Genomic DNA, 22991 nt, shown 5'->3' on the forward strand with positions numbered 1-22991 from the left:
TTTGTGACCTCATGGACTGTGGCACATCAGGCTTCCCTGTCCTTCACTATCTCCTGGAGTTTGTTCAAACTCATGTCCACTTAGTTGGAACCCCCCTGAGAGATTTCTTTATTCTTAGAATTGAAAAAGCCAAGATTCTCTCAATTCTGTCAGAATCAATCAGTAAGCCTGTCTTAGTGGTGTGTGTGTTTACAAAATCAAGTCTCACCCTTTGCGACCCCATGGACTGTAGCCTGCCAGGCTCCCCTGTCCATGGGATTCTCCAGGTAAGAATACTGGAGTGGGTTGCCATATCCTCCTCCAGGGGATCTTCCTGACTCAGGGATCAAACTGGTGTCTTCTGCTTGGCAGGCGGATTCTTTACCACTGAGCCACCTGGGAAGCCCATGAGAAGGGAGTTACTCATCCTTATCTTCAAAACAGATGTTCTTTACCCCAAGGGTTAAATTAGATGAGCTGTGAGGGTTGGACAATGCAGCCTTGGTTCACACACAGTTCAGGCTGAACCATGTATAAGCCAAATTGACCTCCCCTCAATATGTGAACATTTTCTCCATCACCAGCAGATAAAAATCTTAGAACCCCATGATCCAGCAATTCTACCTCTGAAGATATACCCAGAAGAATTTAAAGCATGCCCTGAAAGAGGTATTTGCACACCCATGTTCACAGCAGTGTTATTCACAATAACTAAAGCATGAGAGCAATCCAAGTGCCCACTGACTGAGAAATTGATGAACCGATGTGGCAAGCACAAATAATCGAGTATTATTTATCATTAAAAAGGAAGGGGATTCTGACACATACTACAACATGAAGGAACCTCAGGAACTCATTCTTCTAAGTGAAATAAACCTGACAGGAAAGGACAAATATTCTGTGATTCCACTTAAATGGAGTATCTGGAGTGGTCACATTCATCAAGACAGAGAGGAGAAGGGTAATTTCCAGGAACTGGTGGAGGAGAAAAGCTCAGCTGGAATTCCATCATCTCCACTAGCCTTGTTCGTAGTGCTGCTTCCTAAGTCCCACTTCACTTCACACTCCAGGATGTCTGGCTCTAGGTGAGTGATTACACCATCGTGGTTATCTGGGTCATGAAGATCTTTTTTGTATAGTTCTTCTGTGTATTCTTGTCACCTCCTCTTAATATCTTCTGCTTCTGTTAGGTCCATACCATTTTTGTCCTTTATTGTGTCCATCTTTGCATGAAATATTCCCTTGGTATCTCTAATTTTCTAGACGAGATCTCTGATCTTTCCCATTCTATTGTTTTCCTCTATTTCTTTGCGTTGAACACTTCGGTAGGCTTTCCTATTTCTCCTTGCTATTCTTTGGAACTCTGCATTCAGATGGATATATCTTTCCTCTTCTCCTTTGCCTTTCTCTTGGTTTCTCAGCTATTGGTAAGGCCTCCTCAGACAACCATTTTGCCTTTTTGCATTTCTTTTTCTTGAGGATAGTTTTGATCGCAGTTGTGAACGTGCTGCACTTAATATGCCAGCAAATTTGGAAAACTCAGCAGTGGCCACAGGACTGGAAAAGATCAGTTTTCATTGCAATCTCAAAGAAAGGCACAGCCAAAGAATGTTCAAACTACTGCACCATTGCACTGATTTCACATACTAGCAAAGTAATGCTCAAAATTCTCCAATGTAGGCTTCAACAGTGTGTGAAACAAGAACTTCCAGATGTTCAAGTTTGATTTAGAAAAGGCAGGGGAACCAGAGATCAAATTGCCAACATTCATTGGATCATAGAAAAAGCAAGAGAATTCCAGAAAACATTTACTACTGTTTCATTGACTACCTAAAGTCTTTGACTATGTGAATCACTACAAACTGTGGAAAATTCTTAAAGAGATGGGAATACTAGGCCAACTGACTTGCCTCTTGAGAAATCTGTATGCAGGTCAAGAAGCAACAGTTAGAATCATACATGGATAAACAGACAAGTTCCAATTTAGGAAAGAAGTATATCAAGGCTGTATATTATCACCCTGCTTATTTAACTTATATGCAGAGTACATCATGTGAAATGCAGAGCTGGATGAAGCACAAGCTGGAATCAAGATTGCTGGGAGAAATATCCATAACCTCAGATATGCAGATGAGACTACCCTTATGGCAGAAAGTGAAAAGGAATAAGGAGCCTCTTGATGAAGGTGAAAGAGGAGAGTGAAAAACCTGGCTTCAAACTCAGCATTCAAAAAAGGAAGATCCTGGCATCCGCCCCATCACTTCCTGGCAAACAGATGCGGAAACAATGGAAACAGTGAAAGAGTTTATTTTCTTGGTCTCCAAAATCACTGCACATGGTTATGGCAGCCAGGAAAGTAAAAGATGCTTGCTCCTTGGATGAACCTGTATGACCAACCTAGACAGCATATTATGAAGCAGAGACATTATTTTACTGACAAAGTCCATCTAGTCAAATCTATGGTTTTTCCAGTAGTCATGTATGTGTGTGAGAGCTGGACCATAAAAAAGCTGAGTGCCAAAGAATTGATGCTTTTGAACTGTGGTGTTGGAGAAGACTCTTGAGAGTCCCTTGGACTGCAAGGAGGTCCAACCAGTCCATCCTAAAGGAAATCAGTCCTGAATATTCATTGCAAGGACTGATGCTGAAGCTGAAGTTCCAATACTTTGGCCACCTGATGCAAAGAAATGACTCATTGGAAAAGACTGTGATTCTGGGAAAGCATGAAGGCAGGAGGAGGAGGGGATGACAGAGGAGGAGATGGTTGGTTGGCATCCCCAGTTCAGTGGACATGAGTTTGAGCAAGCTCCAGGAGTTGGTGATGGACAGGGAAGCCTGGTGTGTTGCAGTCCACAGGGTCACAAAGAATTGGACACGCCTGAGCAAACTGAACTGAACTGGTGCAGGAGAAAGAGGGAGTTGCTGATGAATGGGTACAGAGCTGAAGTTCTGCAAGGTGAAAAAAGTCCTGGGCTTTGGTTGTACAAAGTGTGTATGCACTTACTACTACTGATATGGAGACTTAATGATGGTTAAAATGGTCAACTTTAAGTTATGTGTGTTTTACCACAATAAAAAAAAAAAGCCCTCTCAGAATCCCCCCAAGGGTAACCACATAAGGGTCAAGGGCTGATAACAACACTGCAGTTGCTCCACACCCGCCCAACCCCATCTCCACCCCAACAACCCAGGGGTGAGGACTATCTTCTGTGCTCACGACTCCCCACTTTGGTTCTTGGAGATGTCTTAGCTCCAGCCCTGCACAGCTTACCCTCAGCCTCCCTGACTGACCCAGTGCTCCAGGCACTGCTCCAAGGATCCAGTAAGTCTTGGGTCATCGTCTTCTGTGGGAGACTGAGCGCTGAGTTCACATGCTCCCACAGAGACCTCTGCAACCCCAGAGTACGGGGTGGGGGTGGGGTATCAGACCGATTTTCCAGATGAAAGCAGGAGCTGGGACCTACTGATGCAGGTGAAAAGAGAAGTGTATGTTTGTGTGCCGGGGATGGGGAGTGACTGGATCAGTGTCCTTACATATAAGACTACTTTGACTCATGTACAAACAGTAATTATGCTCGCACAGTGAATGTGACATGTGCACCACTGACTTCACTCCTCACTGTACTGTCTGCTCTTTGTGTCTGCAGATGTAGGGGTGATTAGGAGGAACTCGAGCACCCACGGATGTGGGTATTCCTGAGGGGCGACTGTTCAGTAATTTATATTATATCATGTTGAGGTTTGCTACTAACAGCAACACTGTGAAGCCGGCTTTATTATTTACCATGGGCAGCAGTTTAGGAAAGTGGTGGTAAAACACACATAACATAAAATTTACCATCTTAACCATTTTAAGTGTACAGTTAAGCAATGTTGAATATATTTAAATTGTTGTGCATCCAATCTCAAACACTCTTCTCATCTTGTAAACTTGAAACTGTGTCCGCATTTAGCAATAACTCTCTGTTTTTCCCTTCACCCCAGCCCTGGAGAAACAACTATTTTTTCCTTTCTACCTCTAAATTTGACTACTTTAGGAACTTCACACAGGAAGAAATAGACATATTTGTCATTCTGTGACTGTGAAATCACTTATCATAATGTCCCAATGGTCCTTCCACATTGTAGCATGGCCCAGAATTTCCTGCCTTTTTTGTGCTGAATAATATCCCGATATTTATAGACAACATTGTGTATATTGTTTCTTCCTATATGTACCCTGGGCTGATTCCAACTTCCAATAATGCTGCTATGAGTATGGGTGTACAAATATTTCTTTGAGATCCTATTTTCAGTTCTCTTGGCTGTACACCCACAGGAGAAATTGCTGGATCACATAGTAAATGCATTTTTAGTTTTTGGAGGAACCACCATAGCAGCTGCACCATTTTACATTCCTACTAACTGTGCACCATGGTTCATCAGCCAATTTAAACAAGAGGGAAACAGAGGACCAGAGAAGTAAATGAATTGTTCAAAGGCACAGGTGGTATCAAGATTCCAACCATACTTTCCTGGCTCTTTGAATGTTTATTCTTAACCAAAATGCTAAACTTGGACTTTGGAGTATCACAGGCAGAAATCCCATGGCAGTAACTTGTGGTCACTGGGTCATCCTAGCCCTGCAGACCAGTGTAGTGAGGGGACACTTCATGCCCCAAAGGAGCAGGAAACAGAGTCCTGTCATTTCTGATTCAGAATGAAGGTTAGTCCCTCCCTCCAGTTGGGACGCCACTCTGGTTTGATGCTTTGACTGAGCTGGGCCACAATCTGTCCCTCCTACAAATTCCATCTCCTTCGGCAGCAAAGCCGAGTTCCTATTCCATGTCACTCTGTGACTGATGAAACAGGAAGATAACAAGTTTCAGGATCCTTGTTGAAGATACGTGTGGAGTCTGAGCTCTGATCATCAGGCTCCTAAAGGATCACTTCAAGCATATCAAAGAAGGGAGGGAATAATGATGATAATAAAGTTCCCTGTTTTATGGCGTGAAAGTGAAAGTGTTAGTCGATCAGTTCAGTTCAGTTCAGTCCCTCAGTCATGTCCACCTCTTTGTGACCCCATGAATTGCAGCACGCCAGGCTTCCCTGTCCATCACCATCTCCCGGAGTTCACTCAAACTCATGTCCATCGAGTCGGTGATGCCATCCAGCCATCTCATCCTCTGTCGTCCCCTTCTCCTCCTGTCCCTAATCCCTCCCAGCATCAGAGTCTTTTCCAATGAGTCAACTCTTCGCATGAGGTGGCCAAAGTACTGGAGTTTCAGCTTTAGCATCATTCCTTCCAAAGAAATCCCAGGGCTGATCTCCTTCAGAATGGACTGGTTGGATCTCCTTGCAGTCCAAGGGACTCTCAAGAGTCTTCTCCAACACCACAGTTCAAGAGCATCAATTCTTCGGCACTCAGCTTTCTTCACTGTCCAACTCTCACATCCATACATGACCACTGGAAAAACCATAGCCTAGACTAGATGGACCTTTGTTGGCAAAGTAATGTCTCTGCTTTTGAATATGTTATCTAGGTTGGTCATAACTTTCCTTCCAAGGAGTAAGCGTCTTTTAATTTCATGGCTGCAATCACTATCTGCAGTGATTTTGAAGCCCCCCCAAAATAAAGTCTGACAGTGTTTCCACTGTTTCCCCATCTATTTCCCATGAAGTGATGGGAACCGGATGCCATGATCTTCGTTTTCTGAATGTTGAGCTTTAAGCCAACTTTTTCACTCTCCTCTTTCACTTTCATCAAGAGGCTTTTTAGTTACTCTTCACTTTCTGCCATAAAAGTGGTATCATCTGCATATCGGAGGTTATTGGGTTTCTCCCGGCAATCTTGATTCCAGCTTGTGCTTCTTCCAGCCCAGCATTTCTCATGATGTACTCTGCATAGAAGTTAAATAAGCAGGGTGACAGTATACAGCCTTGACGAACTCCTTTTCCTATTTGGAACCAGTCTGTTGTTCTATGTCCAGTTATAACTGGTTGCTTCCTGACCTGCATACAGATTTCTCAAGAGGCAGGTCAGGTGGTCTGGTATTCCCAGGTGTTTCAGAATTTTCCACAGTTTATTGTGATCCACACAGACAAAGGCTTTTGCATAGTCAATAAAGCAGAAGTAGATATTTTTCCGGAACTCTCTTGCTTTTTGATGATCCAGTGGATGTTGGCAATTTGATCTCTGGCTCCTCTGCCTTTTCTAAAATCAGCTTGAACATCTGGAAGTTCATTGCTGAAGCCTGGCTTGGAGAATTTTGAGCATTACTTTACTAATGTGTGAGATGAGTGCAATTGTGTGGTAATTTGAGCATTCTTTGGCATTGCCTTTTTTTGGGATTGGAATGAAAACTGACATTTTCCAGTCCTGTGGCCACTGCTGAGTTTTCTAAATTTGCTGGCATATTGAGTGCAGCACTTTCACAGCATCATCTTTCAGGATTTGAAATAGCTCAACTGTAATTCCATCACCTCCACTAGCTTTGTTTTTAGTGATGCTTTCTAATGCCCACTTGACTTCACATTCCAGGATGTCTGGCTCTAGGTGAGTGATCACACCATCGTGATTATATGGGGTGTGAAGTTCTTTTTTGCACAGCTCTTCTGTGTATTCTTGCCACCTCTTCTTAATATCTTCTGCTTCTATTAGATCCATACCATTTCTGTCCTTTATTGAGCCCATCTTTGCATGAAATGTTTCCTTGGTATCTCTAATTTTCTTGAAGTGTTCTCTAGTCTTTCCCATCCTGTCTCTCAGTATTGTCCAACTCTTTATGACCCCATGGACACTTCCTCTTCTGCCTATGGAATTCTCCAGGCAACTCTACTGGAGTGGGTTTTCATTCCCTTCTCCTGGGGAACTTCCTGACCCAGAGATTGAGTACAGGAAGACAAACAGTGGTATGTAGCTTGTGCAGAATCAGATAAGCTAATATGTAGCAGAGTGAAATTTGAACCAACCGACAGATTTCTATTCAAAAGTCAGCATTCTTATCCACTCAACTCGTACCAACTAAGCAGCTACTCTGTGCCTGGCACTTTGCTGGAAGCCTTTGCTTCTGTAGGAGCAGAAAACTTTCCTTTATCAGGTGCTTTGACTGGTCTAATAATTAAATTGTCATAAGTTAGATTAACAAGTTTAACTTGTTATGTATTGGAGCTCCATGAAAACTCAGAGGCTCAAAGACAGGCATTTGAGGCTTATATGCCCTCCCCCACGCCGAGCTAAGGAGAAGGGGTTAAGGATCTGAGGCGTCAAAAGGGAGGAAGACAACCCACAGGAGGATGGGAAGAGCTAGTGCTTGGGAAGCAAACATTTGCTGCTCCAAACAGGTAAGTCTTTCTGAGATAAAAGGCTATCCCTGGTAAATGACTCTCTTCCTGGCATAAGTCTCCTAATCTACATTATTTAAGCAGTTAAAGGAGAGACAAAGAACTACTCCTGAGTCTGTTGGGTCTTAATTGACTGTAGCTCAAAGCAACCTGTGTGCCAAAGTGGGACATTTGGGGGAGACATAATCTGCTCACCTTCACTTCTCTTTAAGCAAACTTTCTAGTAACTTTGAATCATATTAAGAGCCTTCTTTATGTTTAAGAAACCAAAGCTCACAGATGGAGAACTTGGCCAATTGTCCTTTGACCACCTGGTCCCCATCACACTGTTCATCTGTGAAACTCCCAGGACCAAGGGTGGATAACATTCTTGATGGCTTTGTGTCTTGTTTTCTCAGCAGATCTTACTTCCTCAACTCTGTCTAGGATGCGATGTCAGGATGTTCACCAGTTTGGTCAGAAGCTGGTTCGAAGGTGACAGTTGAAGCCCACTAAGGGGTCTGAGAGTCCCAAGGCCCCTCACCTGAACACCCTTGACCTGGTGGTCTTGGGTGTGGCCAGCACCCTGGGGGCCGGCGTGTACATCCTGGTGGGAGAAGTGGCCATGTTCATCGCTGGACCAGCGATCGTCATCTCCTTCTTGGTGGCCGCCCTGTCTTCTGTGTTGTCCGGGCTCTGCTATGCCGAGTTTGGGACACGGGTCTCATGGACCGGTTCTGCGCATCTCTACAGCTACATCAGTGTGGGAGAACTGTGGGCTTTTGTCACTGGTTGGAACCTCATACTAGCTTATGTGATTGGTGAGATGATGAGTGGAAAAGGTGTGGGGCTTGAGATCAGAAATTTGGGAGTCAGGATTGGGTCTTCGGGCATTCAGGAGCACTTTGTGAAAGTGCTTTCACTTTATTAGAGGAGGAGGAGGGTAATAGTGTCAGGAAAACTCCACAACTTCATTCTACTCAGCTTTGTCCTGCTTCCTTAAATGATGGACCAAGAACCCAGAGGAAAGGGAACTGTTGGGGGTGGGTGAGAGGGAGGGGTGTCCCACAGGCTCCTCCCCTCACTATATTGACATCTCTGCTCAGTTGTTGCATTCATGGGATTTCCCTTTACCACTTCATTTAAGATTTCAACCCTTGTCTCCCATCTTTCCTGTTCCCACTTCACTGTTTCTTATGTAACATTGATCACCTGCTAATGTGTTAATAGTTGACCTATTTGGTGATCATTTGTACCTACTCCCCCCACCTCATGAAGAACTCTTTGAGAGTAGGTATTGATGCAAAATCTTGGCTCTCTGTGCACCAACACCAAACAGAAATACAGAGAGAGTCATGAAGGAGAAGGAGAGAATGGCTTTATTTCTTTGCCAAGCAAAGGGGGAACACAGTAGGATAGTGCCTTAATAACAGTGTCCCCACTTCCCGTGGAACAGGGAGAGACTATATAGTCAGGGCTCCTGGTCAGAGCTATCCTGACAAGCTCACGGTATGTACAGAGTCTCAGGTGGTCAGGTCTCCTAATTTTTTTTTTGAAGTTTTTCCTTCTTTCTTTCTTTTCTTGAATATTTATTTATTTGACTGTGTCAGGTCTTAGCTACAGCACACAGGATCTTTCACTGTGGGGCATGGACTCTAGTAGTGATGCTTGCGTTTAGTTGCTCTGTGCCACATGGGATCTTAGTTCCCTGACCAGGAATCGAACATGAATCCCTTCATTGCAAGGCAGATTCTTAACCACTGGACCATCAGGAAAGCAACCAACAAACCACCTAATATTGATGAGCTTCCATGTTCCCTTTAATCTTGCCTCAGATGGTTTCTTGGCCTCCCTGCCTTGATTAGCAACTCTTTGAATCTGTCCTTTGGAACTCAGGGAAGGTCATGGAGGCTGGAGTTTTGCCTACAAGAAATGGGGGACAAAAAGGCCTCTGTGCCCAGAGTCCCACAGAGCCCTGCTCAGCATCAGTATTTTGTAATTTTCCCCCAAAATATATCCTATGGCACATGAGGGCTTCAATTTAGGTTTGTTAACAAATGTTCCTTCTGCTGCTGCTGCAGCCGTTGCAAGTGTGGCCAAGGCCTGGAGCCACACCTTCGACAGCCTGATTGGGAACCACATCTCTCAGGCGTTAGAGGGAATTTTCTCTCCATATATGCCCTACTTCCTGGCCACGTACCCAGATTTTGTTGCACTGGCCATGTTGCTGCTTCTCACTGGTAAGCTGGGGATTTTCATGATAGGACGGGAAGGGTGGGTGTGGAGGGGGAAAAGGGGTGTGGAAGGCTTGGGGTAGCAGCATGGTAGGGGATTAGAGCTGGGAAGAATGGTCTGCGGTATGAGAGACAGGAAGGCAAGACATAGACCGTTATTTCCCACCCTTGGCATTACTGATCTTCTAGGCTGGAACAGCCTGGGTGTGGGGGCTAACCTGTGACTGCAGGGTTTTCTTAATTTAATCATTGTTGCATGTATAACATCTATGAACTATGTTCAGTAGATATGGGTGACACCAACCACCCAAACTGTGACAATCAGAATGTCTCCAGGGAGTTTCTTGGTGGCTTCACCTCAGACCAGTTGCTCAGTCATGTCCAACTCTTTGCAACCCCATGGAGTGCAGCACGCCAGGCTTCCCTGTCCATCACCAACTCCCGGAGCGTGCTCAAACTCATGTCCATTGAGTCAGTCATGCCATCCAACCATCTCACCCTCTCTCATCCCCTTCTCCTCCTGCTTTCAATCTTTCCAAGCATCAGGGTCTTTTCCAGTGAGTCAGTTCTTTGCATCATGTGACCAAAATATTGGCGTTTCAGCTTCAGCATCAGTCCTTCCAGTGAATATTCAGGACTGATTTCCTTTAGGATGGACTGGTTGGATCTCCTTGCAGTCCAAGGGACTCTCTAGAGTCTTCTCCAACACAGCAGGTCAAAAGCAGCAATTCTTGAGTGCTCAGCTTTCTTTATAGTCCAACTCTCACATCCATACATGACTACTGGAAAAACCATAGCTTGGACTAGATGGGCCTTTGTTGGCAAAGTAATGTCTCTGCTTTTGAATATGCTATCTAGGTTGGTCATAACTTTCCTTCCAAGGAGTAAGCATCTTTTAATTTCATGGCTGCAGTCACCATCTGCAGTGATTTTGGAGCCCAAAAAAATAAAGTCTGACACTGTTTCCACTGTTGCCCCATCTATTTCCCATGAAGTGATGGGACCAGATGCCATGATCTTAGTTTTTTGAATGTTGAGTTTTAAGCCAGCCTTTTCACTCTCCTCTTTGACTTTCATCAAGAGGCTCTTCAGTTCCTCTTCACCCTCTGTTATAAGGGTGGTATCATTTGTGTATCTGGTGGTTTAGTTGTTAGGATTCTGGGTTTTCACTGCCAAGGCCCGGGTTCATCCGTGGCAAGGGAATGGACATCCTACAAACCATGGCATGGCCAAAAAATGAACCCAAAACAACAAAAAGAGAATGTCTCCAGACGTTGCCAACAGTCCCTTGGGGAACAAAACCACTCCCAGCTGAGAAGTATTTACTTAGACTGACAAGTTTCTTCCTCTGTACTGAGACCACACTTTTTTTTTAATTGAGAGAAAATTTACATAGCATAAAATTAACCATTTAATTATTTCTCCCAAATTAGTTAACTGGCATCCAACATTGTATAAGTTTAAAGTGTACCACATGATGATTTGATAGACATGTCTACTGTGAGATGACTGCCGCAGTAAGAAACAAGCTACCTTAAAGTGTATTTAGTGGGACTTCGTACCTTCACATTGTTGTATAACCATCACCCCTATCTAGTTCTGAACAGTTGCATCACAACCAAAGGAAACCCTGCACCCACTGAGCAGTCACTGTCTATCTATCCACCACCATCAGCCCTCCTGACACTGTAGCCACTGGTCTGCTTTCTGTCTCTAGGGATTTGGTTATTCTGGATGTCTCATATTCCATCTTTCCCACAGGACTACTGGTTCTGGGAGCTCCTGAGTCAACCCTGCTGTACAGAGTGTTCACAGGCATCAACGTTTTGGTTCTCAGCTTCGTCATCATCTCTGGTTTTGTTAAGGGAGACCTGCACAACTGGAAGCTCACGGAACAGGACTACACATTGAACACATCTGAATCCATTGGCACCTCTAGGTTAGGAGGGTTCTCTTGTCCATAGCGACACTTGTGTGAAAGTGGGTGCAAGCCTGGAAATCTGGTGGGGACTAAAGTGTGGCAACCCACTCCAGCATTCTTACCTGGATAATCCCATGGACAGAGGAGCCTGGCAGGCTACAGCCCATGGGGTCGAAAGAGTCACTCATGACTAAATGAGTAAACCACCACCAAAGAGACCTGGGCTGATGGATCTCAGTGATGGGGGTCCTGGAGTCCAGCACTTGGGGTATGAAGGGAAGAGTCCAGTAGAGATGGCTGAACTCACCTCACCCATGTTCTTCCTCATTCCTTCTCTCACCATAGGTTGGGCCCTCTGGGTTCCGGAGGGTTTGTACCTTTTGGTTTTGATGGGATTCTCCAGGGAGCAGCTATGTGTTTCTACATGTTTATTGGTTTTGATGCCATTGTCACTAAAGGTAATATAGTCACTGTGCTTCTCATCAGAGGTTTGGCCACAGATTAGGCTGCCCTTGGGCACAGGGGTCGGAAGAAGGATAAGCTGCTTTTGATGGTGCAAGAGGAAAGGGGATATTGTGCTTTCGCTCCCTGTGTTTTCCTAACCTAGTACATCTACGCATCCTGCAGGGGAAGAAGCCCTAAATCCTCAGCGGTCCATCCCCGTGAGCACCATGATCACGATCTTCATCTGCTTTTTGGTGTGCTTTGGTGTCTCAGCAGCACTCACCCTCATGGTGCCCTACTACCAGATTCATCCTGAGAACCCCTTGCCAGAGGCTTTCCTCCTTGTTGGGTGGGGCCCTGCCAGATATGTTGTGGCTGTTGGCACCCTCTGTGCTCTTACATCCAGGTCAGTATCATGGCTTTCCCCCCACTGACTGTCAGATGCTCTGGTATCCCAGCCCTTCGGATTTAGAGACGAGAAGGAAGGACACCTGGCACCATGTAGACTACATCATGGAAGACCCGGTCCTCCCTTCCTGTCTCTCCATGTCCTTATCTACATTTCCATTTTCCTTTCCAGTCTCCTAGGTGATATGTTCCCCATGCCTCAGGTGATATACGTGATGGCAGAGGATGGACTCCTTTTTCGGGGACTTGCCCAGATCCATGCCCACACAGGCACCCCTGTCATGGCCATCATGTCTTCTGGAAACCTTGCAGGTGAATAAACAAAACCCATCCCTTGTTTGATCATTTCCTTACCTTTGATATTTCCGGCTGTTTCTCACTCCCTTCCCCACCTTGTCTGTGCCCTCATCCTAGCGGTCATGGCGTTACTCTTCAAGTTCAGCGATCTGGTGGACCTCCTATCAATCGGGACCCTGCTTGCTTACTCCCTGGTGGCTCTCTCTGTGCTTGCCCTCAGGTGAGATTCCGCTACACCTTGGCTGGGGGTCGTGGACTCAAGGGGAGCTAAGACTCTTCTAGCTTTATGTCCTGCTCTGCTGAAGTTGGGAAAGAGTTGGATTAAACTCTCTGATGATGGATGAGTATATGGTCTGTTGTTAATATTGCCTTAATATCCTCTCACTCAGGTACCAGCCAGATCAGAAGTTCAGCAAGGAGAAAACAGAGGAGGAAATTGAGATGAAACTTAAAGTTGAAGAAAACATTTCAGAGCTTGTATCTGAAGCAGGAAACTCAAACATTCTGAAGAGTCTGTGGTTCCCTACCAGCACCATCCCCACCCGGAAATCTGGCCAGATTGTCTATGGATGTGCCTTCCTGCTTGGTGAGCAATGGGACTTCTCTTTGGTGGTATTCTGAAATTGACAGGACAGGCTGGAAATATGTGTCTTTTTCAGTTACGAAGTAGTAGAAAAATGATGCCCCTTCCTGATGTGGGCAGCCTGGGGAGGGTGTGGCCCGAGGTCCTGATATCTTTGTCTTCTGGGTCCAGCCTGTTTTCCTCCACCTTGACCCTTGCAGTTCTCCTGCTGATCATCCTGAGCCTGATCCTGGCCCAGTGGCCCAGCCAGTTGTTCTCTGGAGACCCCGTGCTCACAACAGTGGCTGTGCTGCTGCTGCTGCTCATCATTGGGGTCACGATCATCATCTGGAGGCAGCGCCAGAGCCCCTCTCCTCTTCCATTCAGGGTAGGTGAGGGACTTCCCTGGTGGTCCAGTGGTTAAAAATATACCTAGCCATGCAGGGGATGTAGGTTGGATTCCTTGTGGGGGAACAAAATACCCAGTATGCTGCAGGGCAAATAAGCCCATGACCCACAACTAGAGAAGCCTTTGGGCCACAACTCAGTTCTGACACAGCCAAATTAATTCGTTAATTAATTTTTTAAAAGTAGGTGACCTTTTGTGCCCAAACTATCCACCTTGAGTGAATGAAGTCTATCTGTTTTGAGGTCTAAACACCCTTTACTGAACGTGGGAAGATAGGAAATTGCTCAAATCAATGGACCCTTCCCTGATCCACACTCAGTGCTTCACATACCCAGTTTCAGTAGGCACTGAACACACAGCTTCAATAGGACTGGAGTCTTCCTGCCCACATGTGGGTTGCAGGCTCCTTTTCCAACATCTGGGCTGTGTTCAGGGATGAACTGACTCTGCCCACAGGTCCCTGCTCTGCCTGTCCTCCCACTGGTGAGCATCTTTCTGAACGTTTATCTGATGATGCAGATGACTTCTGGGGCCTGGATCCAATTCAGTGTCTGGAATGCCATTGGTAAGTGATTTTCTGGGATTAAGAGTTCTCTCAGTTGACTGATCCCCATCCTCTTCCTAACATCACTCCCCTATTCTGTGTCAGATACCCTCATAGGAGACCTAGTGAGCAAGTGTGGGGTTCCCTGGTGTCTCAGTGGTAAAAAATCCACCTGCCAATGCAGGAAATGTAAGAGACATGGGCTCGATCCCTGGGTCAGGAGGATCCCCTGGAGGAGGAAATAGCAGCCCACTCCAGTACGCTTCATTGGAGAATCTCATGGACAGAGGAGCCTGGAGGGCTATGGTCCATGGGGTCACAAAAGAGTCAGTCACGACTGAGGGACTGAGCATGCACACGAGCATGTACACGACTGTGTATCAGTAAGGAGAGTACCTACTTTCCCTTCTCATCGTCTCATTTCCCTACTAGGATTTGCCATATACTTTGGCTATGGGATCCGACATAGCCTGGAGGAGAACTAGAAGCAACAGCCTCCACCTCCCAAACTCTTCACTCAAGCATCCCTGCTGCTGAATCATCTTAACCACAGGACATAAATGCCATGTGGAATCTCTTCATATGCTAGAGGAATCTTCTGGTTAAAGGGGCATTTTAAGGCTCTATGGACTTGAAGGTGCAATGCATTTCAGTTCAGTTCAGTTCAGTCGCTCAGTCATGTCCGACTCTTCCGACTTATGAACTGCAGCACACCAGGCTTCCCTGTCCATCACCAACTCCCAGAGTCTACCCAAACTCATGTCCATTGAGTCGGTGATGCCATGCAACCATATCATCTTCTGTCATCCCCTTCTCCTCCTGCCCTCAATCTTTCCTAGCATCAGGGTCTTTTCAAATAAGTCAGCTCTTCGAATAAGGTGGCCAAAGTATTGCAGTTTCAGCTTCAACATTACTCCTTCCAATGAAGACCCAGGACTGATCTCCTTTAGGATGGATTGGTTGGATGTCTTTGCAATCCAAGGGACTCTTGAGAATATTCTCCAACACCACAGTTCAAAAGCATCAATTCTTCTGCGTTAGCTTTCTTTATAGTCCAATTCTCTCATCCATACATGACTACTGGAAAAACCATAGCCTTGACTAGATGGACCTTTGTTGATCAAATAATGTTTCTGCTTTTTAATATTCTGTCTAGGTTGGTCATAATTTCATTCCAAGGAGTAAGCATCTTTTAATTTCATGGCTGCAATCACCATCTGCAGTGATTCTGGAGCCCAAAAAAATAAAGTCAGTCACTGTTTCCATTGTTTGCCCATCTATTTGCCATGAAGTGACAGGACCAGATGCCATGATCTTCGTTTTCTGAATGTTGAGCTTTAAGCCAACTTTTTCACTCTCCTCTTTCACTTTCATCAAGAGGCTTTTTAGTTCTTCTTCAATTTCTACCTAACGGTGGTGTGATCTGCATATCTGAGGTTATTGATATTTCTCCCAGCAATCTTAATTCCAGCTTGTGCTTCTTCCAGCCCAGCGTTTCTCATGATGTACTCTGCATAGAAGTTAAATAACCAGGGTGACAATATACAGCCTTGACATACTCGTTTCCCTATTTGGAACCAGTCTGTTGTTCCATTTCCAGTTCTAACTGTTGCTTCCTGACCTGCATACAGGTTTCTCAAGAGGCAGATCAGGTGGCCTGCTATTCCCATCTCTTTCAGAATTTTCCACAGTTTATTGTGATCCACACCGTCAAGGCTTCAGCATAGTCAATAAAGCAGAAATAGATGTTTTTCTGGAACTCTCTTGCTTTTTCAGTGATCCACCAGATGTTGGCAATTTGATCTCCAGTTCCTCTACCTTTTCTTAAACCAGCTTGAACATCTGGAAGTTCGCGCTTCATGTTTTGCTGAAGCCTGGCTTGCAGAATTTTGAGCATTACTTCACTATTGTGTGAGATGAGTGCAATTGTGCAGTAGTTTGAACATTCTTTGGCATTGCCTTTCTTTGGGATTGGAATGAAAACTGACCTTTTCCAGTCCTGTGGCCATTACTGAGTTTTCCAAATTTGCTGGCATATTGTGCAGCACTTTCACAGCATCATCTTTCAGGATTTGAAATAGCTCCACTGGAATTCCATCACCTCTGCTAGCTTTGTTCATAGTGATGCTTCCTAAGGCCCACTTGACTTCATATTCCAGGACATCTGGCTCTAGGTGAGTGATCACACCATCGTGATTATCTGGGTCATGAAGATCTTTTTTGTACAGTCTTTTCTGTGTATTCTTACCACCTCTTCTTAACATCTTCTGCTTCTGTTAGGTCCATACCATTTCTGTCCTTTATTGAACCCATCTTTGCATGAAATGCTCCCTTGGTGTCTCTAATTTTCTTGAAGAGATCTCTAGTCTTTACCATTGTATTGTTTCCCTCTATTTCTTTGCACTGATCACTGAGGAAGGCTTTCTTACCCCTCCTTGGTATTCTTTGGAACTCTGCATTCAAATGAGTATATCTTTCCTTTTCTCCTTTGCTCCTCACTTCTCTACTTTTTACAGCTATTTGTAAGGCCTCTTCAGGCAGCCATTTTGCTTTTTGGCATTTCTTTTCCATGGGGATGGTCTCGATCCCTGTCTCCTGTACAGTGTCACAAACCTCTGTCCATAGTTCATCAGGAACTCTGCCTATCAGATCTAGTCCCTTAAATCTATTTCTCACTTCCACTGTCTAATCATAGGGATTTAATTTAGGTTATACCTGAATGGTTTAGTGGTTTTCCCCACTTTCTTCAACTTCAGTCTGAATTTGGCAATAAGGAGTTCATGATCTGAGCCACAGTCAGCTCTTGGTCATGTTTTTGCTGACTGTATAGAGCTTCTCCATCTTTGGCTGCAAAGAATATAATCAATCTGCTTTCGGTGTTGGCCATCTGGTGATGTCCATGTGCAGAGTCTTCTCTTGTGTTGTTGGAAGAGGGTGTTTGCTATGACCAGTGCATTCTTTTGGCAAAACTCGATTAACCTTTGCCCTGCCTCATTCTGTACTCCAAGGCCAAATTTGCCTGTTACTCCAAGTATTTCTTGACTTCCTACTTTTGCATTCCAGTCCTCTATAATGAAAAGGACATCTTTTGGGTGTGTTAGTTCTAAAAGGTCTTGTAGGTCTTCATAGATCCGTTCAACTTCAGCTTCTTCAGCATTACTGGTCAGGGCATAGACTTGGATTACCATGATATTGAATGGTTTGCATTGGAAACAAACAGAGATCATTTTATCGTTTTTGAGATTGCATCCAAGTACTGCATTTCAGACTCTCTTGTTGACCGTGATGGCTACTCCATTTCTTCTAAGGGATTCCTGCCCACAGTAGGAGATATAATGGTCATCTGAGTTAAATTCACCCATTCCAGTCCATTTTAGCTTGCTGATTCCTAGAATGTCAACGTTCACTCTTTCCATCTCCTGTTTGACCACTTCCAATTTGCCTTGATTCATGGACCTAACATTACAGGTTCCTATGTAATATTGCTCTTTATAGCATCGGACCTTGCTTCTATCACCAGTCCCATCCACAACTTGGTGTTGTTTTTGCTTTGGCTCCATCCCTTCATTCTTTCTGAATTTATTTCTCCTCTGATCTCCAGTAGCACATTGGGCACCTCCCGACCTGGGGAGTTCATCTTTCAGTGTCCTATCTTTTGGCCTTTTCATACTGTTCAAGGGGTTCTCAAGGCAAGAATACTGAAGTGGTTTGCCATTCCCTTCACCAGTGGACCACATTCTGTCAGACCTCTCAACCATGACTCGTCCGTCTTGGGTGGCCCCACAGGGTATGGCCTAGTTTCACTGAGTTAGACAAGGCTGTGGTCCATGTGATCAGATTGGCTAGTTTTCTGTGATTGTGGTTTCAGTCTGTCTGCCCTCTGATGCCCTCTCTCAACACCTACCATCTTACTTGGGTTTTTCTTGCCTTCAGTTTAGTTGCTCAGTCATGTCCTACTCTTTGCAACCCCATAACTGCAGCACACCAGGCCTCCCTGTCCATCACCAACACCTGGAGTTTACCCAAACTCATGTTCATTGAGTCAGTGATGCCATGCAACCATCTTATCCTCTCTTGTCCCCTTCTCCTCCTGCCCTCAATCTTTCCCAGCATCATGGTGTTTTCAAATAGGTCAGCTCTTCACATCAAGTGGCCAAAGTATTGGAGTTTCAGCTTCAACATAAATTCTTCCAATGAACAGCTAGGCCTGTTCCCTTTTAGGATGGACTGGTTGGATCTCCTTACAGTCCAAGGGACTCTCTAGAGTCTTCTCCAGTACCACAGTTCAAAAGCATCAATGCTTCAGCACTCAGCTTTCTTTATAGTCCAACTCTCACATCCATACATGACTACTGGAAAAACCATAGCCTTGACTAGATGGACCTTTGTTGGCAAAATAATGTCTCTGCTTTTTAATATGCTGTCTAGTTGGGTCATAACTCTCCTTCCACTGAGTAAGTGCCTTTTAATTCATGGCTGAAGTCACCATCTGCAGTGATTTGGAGCCCAAAATAATAAAGTCAGTCACTGTTTTCACTGTTTTCCCATCTACTTGCCATGAAGTGATGGGACCAGATGCCACGATCTTAGTTTTCTGAATGTTGAGCTTTAAGCCAACTTTTTCACTCTCCTCTTTCACTTGCATCAAGAGGCTTTTTAGTTCTTGTTCACTTTCTGCCATAAGGGTGGTGTCATCTGCTTGGACATGGGGTATCTCTTCACAGTTGCTCCAGCAAAGCGCAGCCACTGCTCCTTACCTTGGAGGTGGGGTATCTGCTCACGGCCGCCACTTCCTGTCCTTAGAAGCGGGGTATCTCCTCTGATTGTTCGCCTCTCCTGTGCCACACCTCTGCTGCTCACTGCTCCTGCACCACGAAATGCATTTAGGGGCCTATATTTATTGCCAGTGGATAAGTGACTGTAATGATGTATAATTTTTAAATATTCTTTTCAGACCCCAATACACATACAAAAAGGGCATGATTTGTAAGTGTGCAGCAAGATGATATTTCACAAAGAATGTATAACAATGGAAGCAGCTACTGGAGAAAGAAATAAAATATTAACCTGCACATACAAAGCTCCTCCTCGTGCTTCTTTTTAGCAAAAATGCACAGATGGCTGTCTGGGGAGGAAAGGCAGGTAACTGTATACTGTGTCCAGTGCTGCCCTTGAAATATAGGACAGAGGTAAGCTGGAAGTAAAAGGAAGGGAGCAGATCCACTTGCAAACAGTGACACAAGAAAGCTAAGGCGGCTATATTACATCAGACAAAGTAGACTCTAAGAAAAGGAGAAGATAACAGACAAAGTGGATCATGTCATCATGGTAAAATGATCACTTTTCTCTTTTCCCCAGCTTTATGGAGACATAGTCTAATCTTTTGTAAATGACTATTTCTCTTTACTTTTCTGTCACAGACTCCTGGAGTTACACAGTAGAGTTGATGATGGAAAGTTCTTAATTGGAAAAACAAAAAAACACCTGCATTGTCAAAGGTGAGGGAAAGAAGTAGTAAGTAATGATTTATTGATAAATGATTACAATTTTGTGAAACTAAAAGACAGGAAATGAAAAAGGATAGACAGGTTAGAACAGAGTGTCTGACACCGAGATTATGCACATTCAAGATATTGATAATAATGAACTAGAGGGTTGTTTGTGGGAATGAGCATCTGCAATAGTGAAGGAGGGATACAGGTCAAGAAACTGAGCAGCAAGATATTAGATGAATTAAAATACAGATGGAGGTGGATGAACAGAGTTATAAATATCACTGCCTTGCTAGTTCTCATGACAGTACAGGCTTAGGAAGAAATTAATGGAGATTGAAACTGTCCGGTGAAACTTTGTCGGAAGGGGTTGACATCACCTGATTCTGTTCTTCGCTTACTGCTGTGGGCCAACCAGATATCCTGTGCTATTAATGTGCTATAAGAGGCAACACAGAACACCGCCCATAAAAGAGCCTTGATGAGAAATTGAATCAACACTTCCAGGTTATTCTGGCCAGTCTAAGGATTAAATTAACATGAGATAGCTTAATGGGACAAAAATCAAGTGATAGCTCAACAATGTGATGAAGGTGAAAGAGGAGAGTGAAAAAGCTGGCTTACAACTCAACATTCAAAAAATGAAGATCACAGCATCCAGTCCCATCACTTCATGGCAAATAGATGGGGAAACAATGGAAAAAATGGCAGATTTTATTTTCTTGGGCTCCAAAATCACTGCAGACAGTGACTGCAGCCATGAAATTAAGACACTTGCTCCTTGGAAGAAAAGCTATGACAAGGCTTCACAGTGAATTAAAAAAGAGATATCACTTTGCCGACAAAGGTCCATATAGTCAAAGCTATGCTTTTTCCAGTAGTCATGTTGGATGTGAGAGTTGGACTATAAAGAAAGCTCAGCACTGAAGAATTGATGCTTTTGAACTGTGGTGTTGGAGACGATGCTTGAGAGTCCCTTGGACTGCAAGGAGATCCAGCCAGTCCATCCTAAAGGAAATCAGTCCTAAATATTCATTGGAAGGACTGATATTGAAGCTGAAACTCCAATACTTTGGCCACCTGATGGGAAGAGCCGACTCATTGGAAATGACCTTGATGCTGGGAAAGATCAAGGGCAGGAGGAAAAGGGGATGACAGAGGATGGGATGGTTGGATGTCATCACCAAACTCAATGGACATGACTTTGAGCAAACTCTGGGAGTTGGTGATGGACAGGGAAGCCCGGCATGCTGCAGTCTCTGGACTGAGCGACTGAACAACAATAAAGGGGAGAGACCAAAGAAAACTGAGCAACTTGCCAGGATAACCAAATCCTTTCCCTTCCATACCGTCTTCAGTTAAAGACTAAAGGGAGTGTTGGGGGTAGTGGTCTGGGACTTGAAAGGGAAGGAAGGCAATTCACATGAAGATGGAAAAACAAATGGTCAGTAGATTCATGTTAGCCAGGTCAGGTAGAGAGCATAAGACAAAGAGGGGACTCAGATCTATAAGTCTCAGTGGGTTTCCTGATAACTTTGAAATATTTGCTTGCATGCAGAGATGTTTGCCTTAGTAATCTCAGTCATTTTAATTACACATATTAATCAGAATTCTTAACCCTTAGAAACTTTAGTTTGTATTGAGAAACAAGAAGTAAACAATTGTGAACTATTTGTTATACCAGTACTTTTTTTAAAAAAATTGAAGTATCTCCAATTAAAATGAAATATTTTTAAATAAAAAAATGCTATTAACTTAAAAAAATCAAAGTGTCATTGGTTTACCATATAACATTAATTTCAAATATACAGCACAGTGATTTGGTATTTTTATAGATGATACTCCAGTAGAAGTTATACAAGATAATGGCTATATTTCTTTGTGCTCCAAACATATCCTTACTGATTATGTATTCAGTTCAGTCACTCAGTCGTGTCTGACTCTTTGCGACCCCACTGACTCCAGCATGCTTGGCCTCCCTGTCCATCACCAACACTCGGAGCTTACTCAAGCTCATGTCCACCGAGTTGGTGATGCCATCCAACCATCTCCTCTGTCATCCCCTTCTCCTCCTGCCTTGTGTCTTTTAATCCCATACCCTCAATTTGTCCCTTCCCCCTTCCCTCTCTTCACAGATCGCCACTTGTCAGTTTTCTGAATTGGTGAGGCTGTTTCTGTTTGCTATATACATTCATTTATATTATTTTTTCAGATCTACACATAATATTATACAGCATCTGTAAAAATACCAAAATCACTAGGCAGTCTACCTAAAAGTAATATAAACCAAGTCTATTTGAATAAATAAACAGTGAGTTAGACATCCACTCAGGAGGAAAAGCACCTCTGTGGGTATGGGGGACACAGCTCCATCTGCCCAAGGAGCCCTGGAGGAGTCTTTTCTGTTGTGCGTCTGGGTCACAGGCCGACAGACCTGGCTACGGGCTGCAGAACCTGCAGAGCCAGGGAACCTGCCCAGACTCCTCTGACAGCGATGCTGCCAGTGGTGGTGGTGGTCATGGTGATGGTGGTGGTGGAAACCCAGATACTGACCTAGAGATTCCATGCAAGGGAGGGGATTTGCAGGTCAACCTTCACTTGGAGAAGGCAATGGCACCCCACCCCAGTACTCTTGCCTGGAAAATCCCATGGATGGAGGAGCCTGGTAGGCTGCAGTCCATGGGGTCGCTAAGAATCGGACACGACTGAACGACTTCACTTTCACGTTTCACTTTCACGCATTGGAGAAGGAAATGGCAACCCACTCCAGTGTTCTTGCCTGGAGAATCTCAGGGACTGGGAAGCCTGGTGAACTGCCGTCTATGGGGTCGCACCGAGTCGGACCTGATTGAAGCGACTTAGCAGCAGCAGCAGCAACCTTCACTAGGGGCTTCCCCCATGGCTCAGCGGTAGAGAATCTGCCTGTCAATGCCGGAGACACAGGAGTCATGGGTTCAACCCCTGGGTTGGAAAGATCCCTTGGAGGAGGACATGGCAACCCACTCCAGGATTCTTGCCTGGAGAATCCCATGGACAGAGGAGTCTGGTGGGCTAGGGTCCATGCGGTTGCAAAGAGTCGGACAAGACTGAAGAGACTGATTAGGCATGCAGTCTTCACTGAGGAGGCGAGGATTCTGAAGGTAAAACAAACAAACAAACAAACAAAACCCAAAGGAGTCTGACCAAGGCTTACATAGCAGAAGCTTTCCCCTCCCCCTCACAAGGAAACATCCCATGGGGTTGATGTCCCACCACAGAAAAAGCTGGTCTAATTCTGCGGGACATACCTGGGGACACCTATTTCTCTACAGCAGCACCGGAGACCTGAGGGGGAACCCCCATGACGAGGGAGAGGAAGGGTTTTGAGGAAGGGTTTTGGTAAAGAGGCTGATAAACACT

General features: G+C 44.7%; 1 protein-coding gene across 1 annotated transcript; it reads left to right on the forward strand.

The window, feature by feature from the left end:
- Positions 1 to 7216: 7216 nt before the first annotated feature.
- On the forward strand, positions 7217 to 21341 carry LOC527385 (cationic amino acid transporter 3). Its single transcript, XM_024979353.2, is given in 12 exon segments — positions 7217 to 8102; positions 9363 to 9521; positions 11277 to 11454; positions 11782 to 11894; positions 12064 to 12286; positions 12461 to 12600; positions 12703 to 12805; positions 12975 to 13171; positions 13369 to 13535; positions 14013 to 14121; positions 14533 to 14590; positions 14592 to 21341. Coding segments are annotated over 12 exon segments (1920 nt in total). The 5' UTR covers positions 7217 to 7675; the 3' UTR covers positions 14638 to 21341.
- The last annotated feature ends 1650 nt before the right edge of the window (positions 21342 to 22991 follow it).

This window comes from Bos taurus, chromosome 18, assembly GCF_002263795.3.
Source record: "Bos taurus isolate L1 Dominette 01449 registration number 42190680 breed Hereford chromosome 18, ARS-UCD2.0, whole genome shotgun sequence".
NCBI lineage: Eukaryota > Metazoa > Chordata > Mammalia > Artiodactyla > Bovidae > Bos > Bos taurus.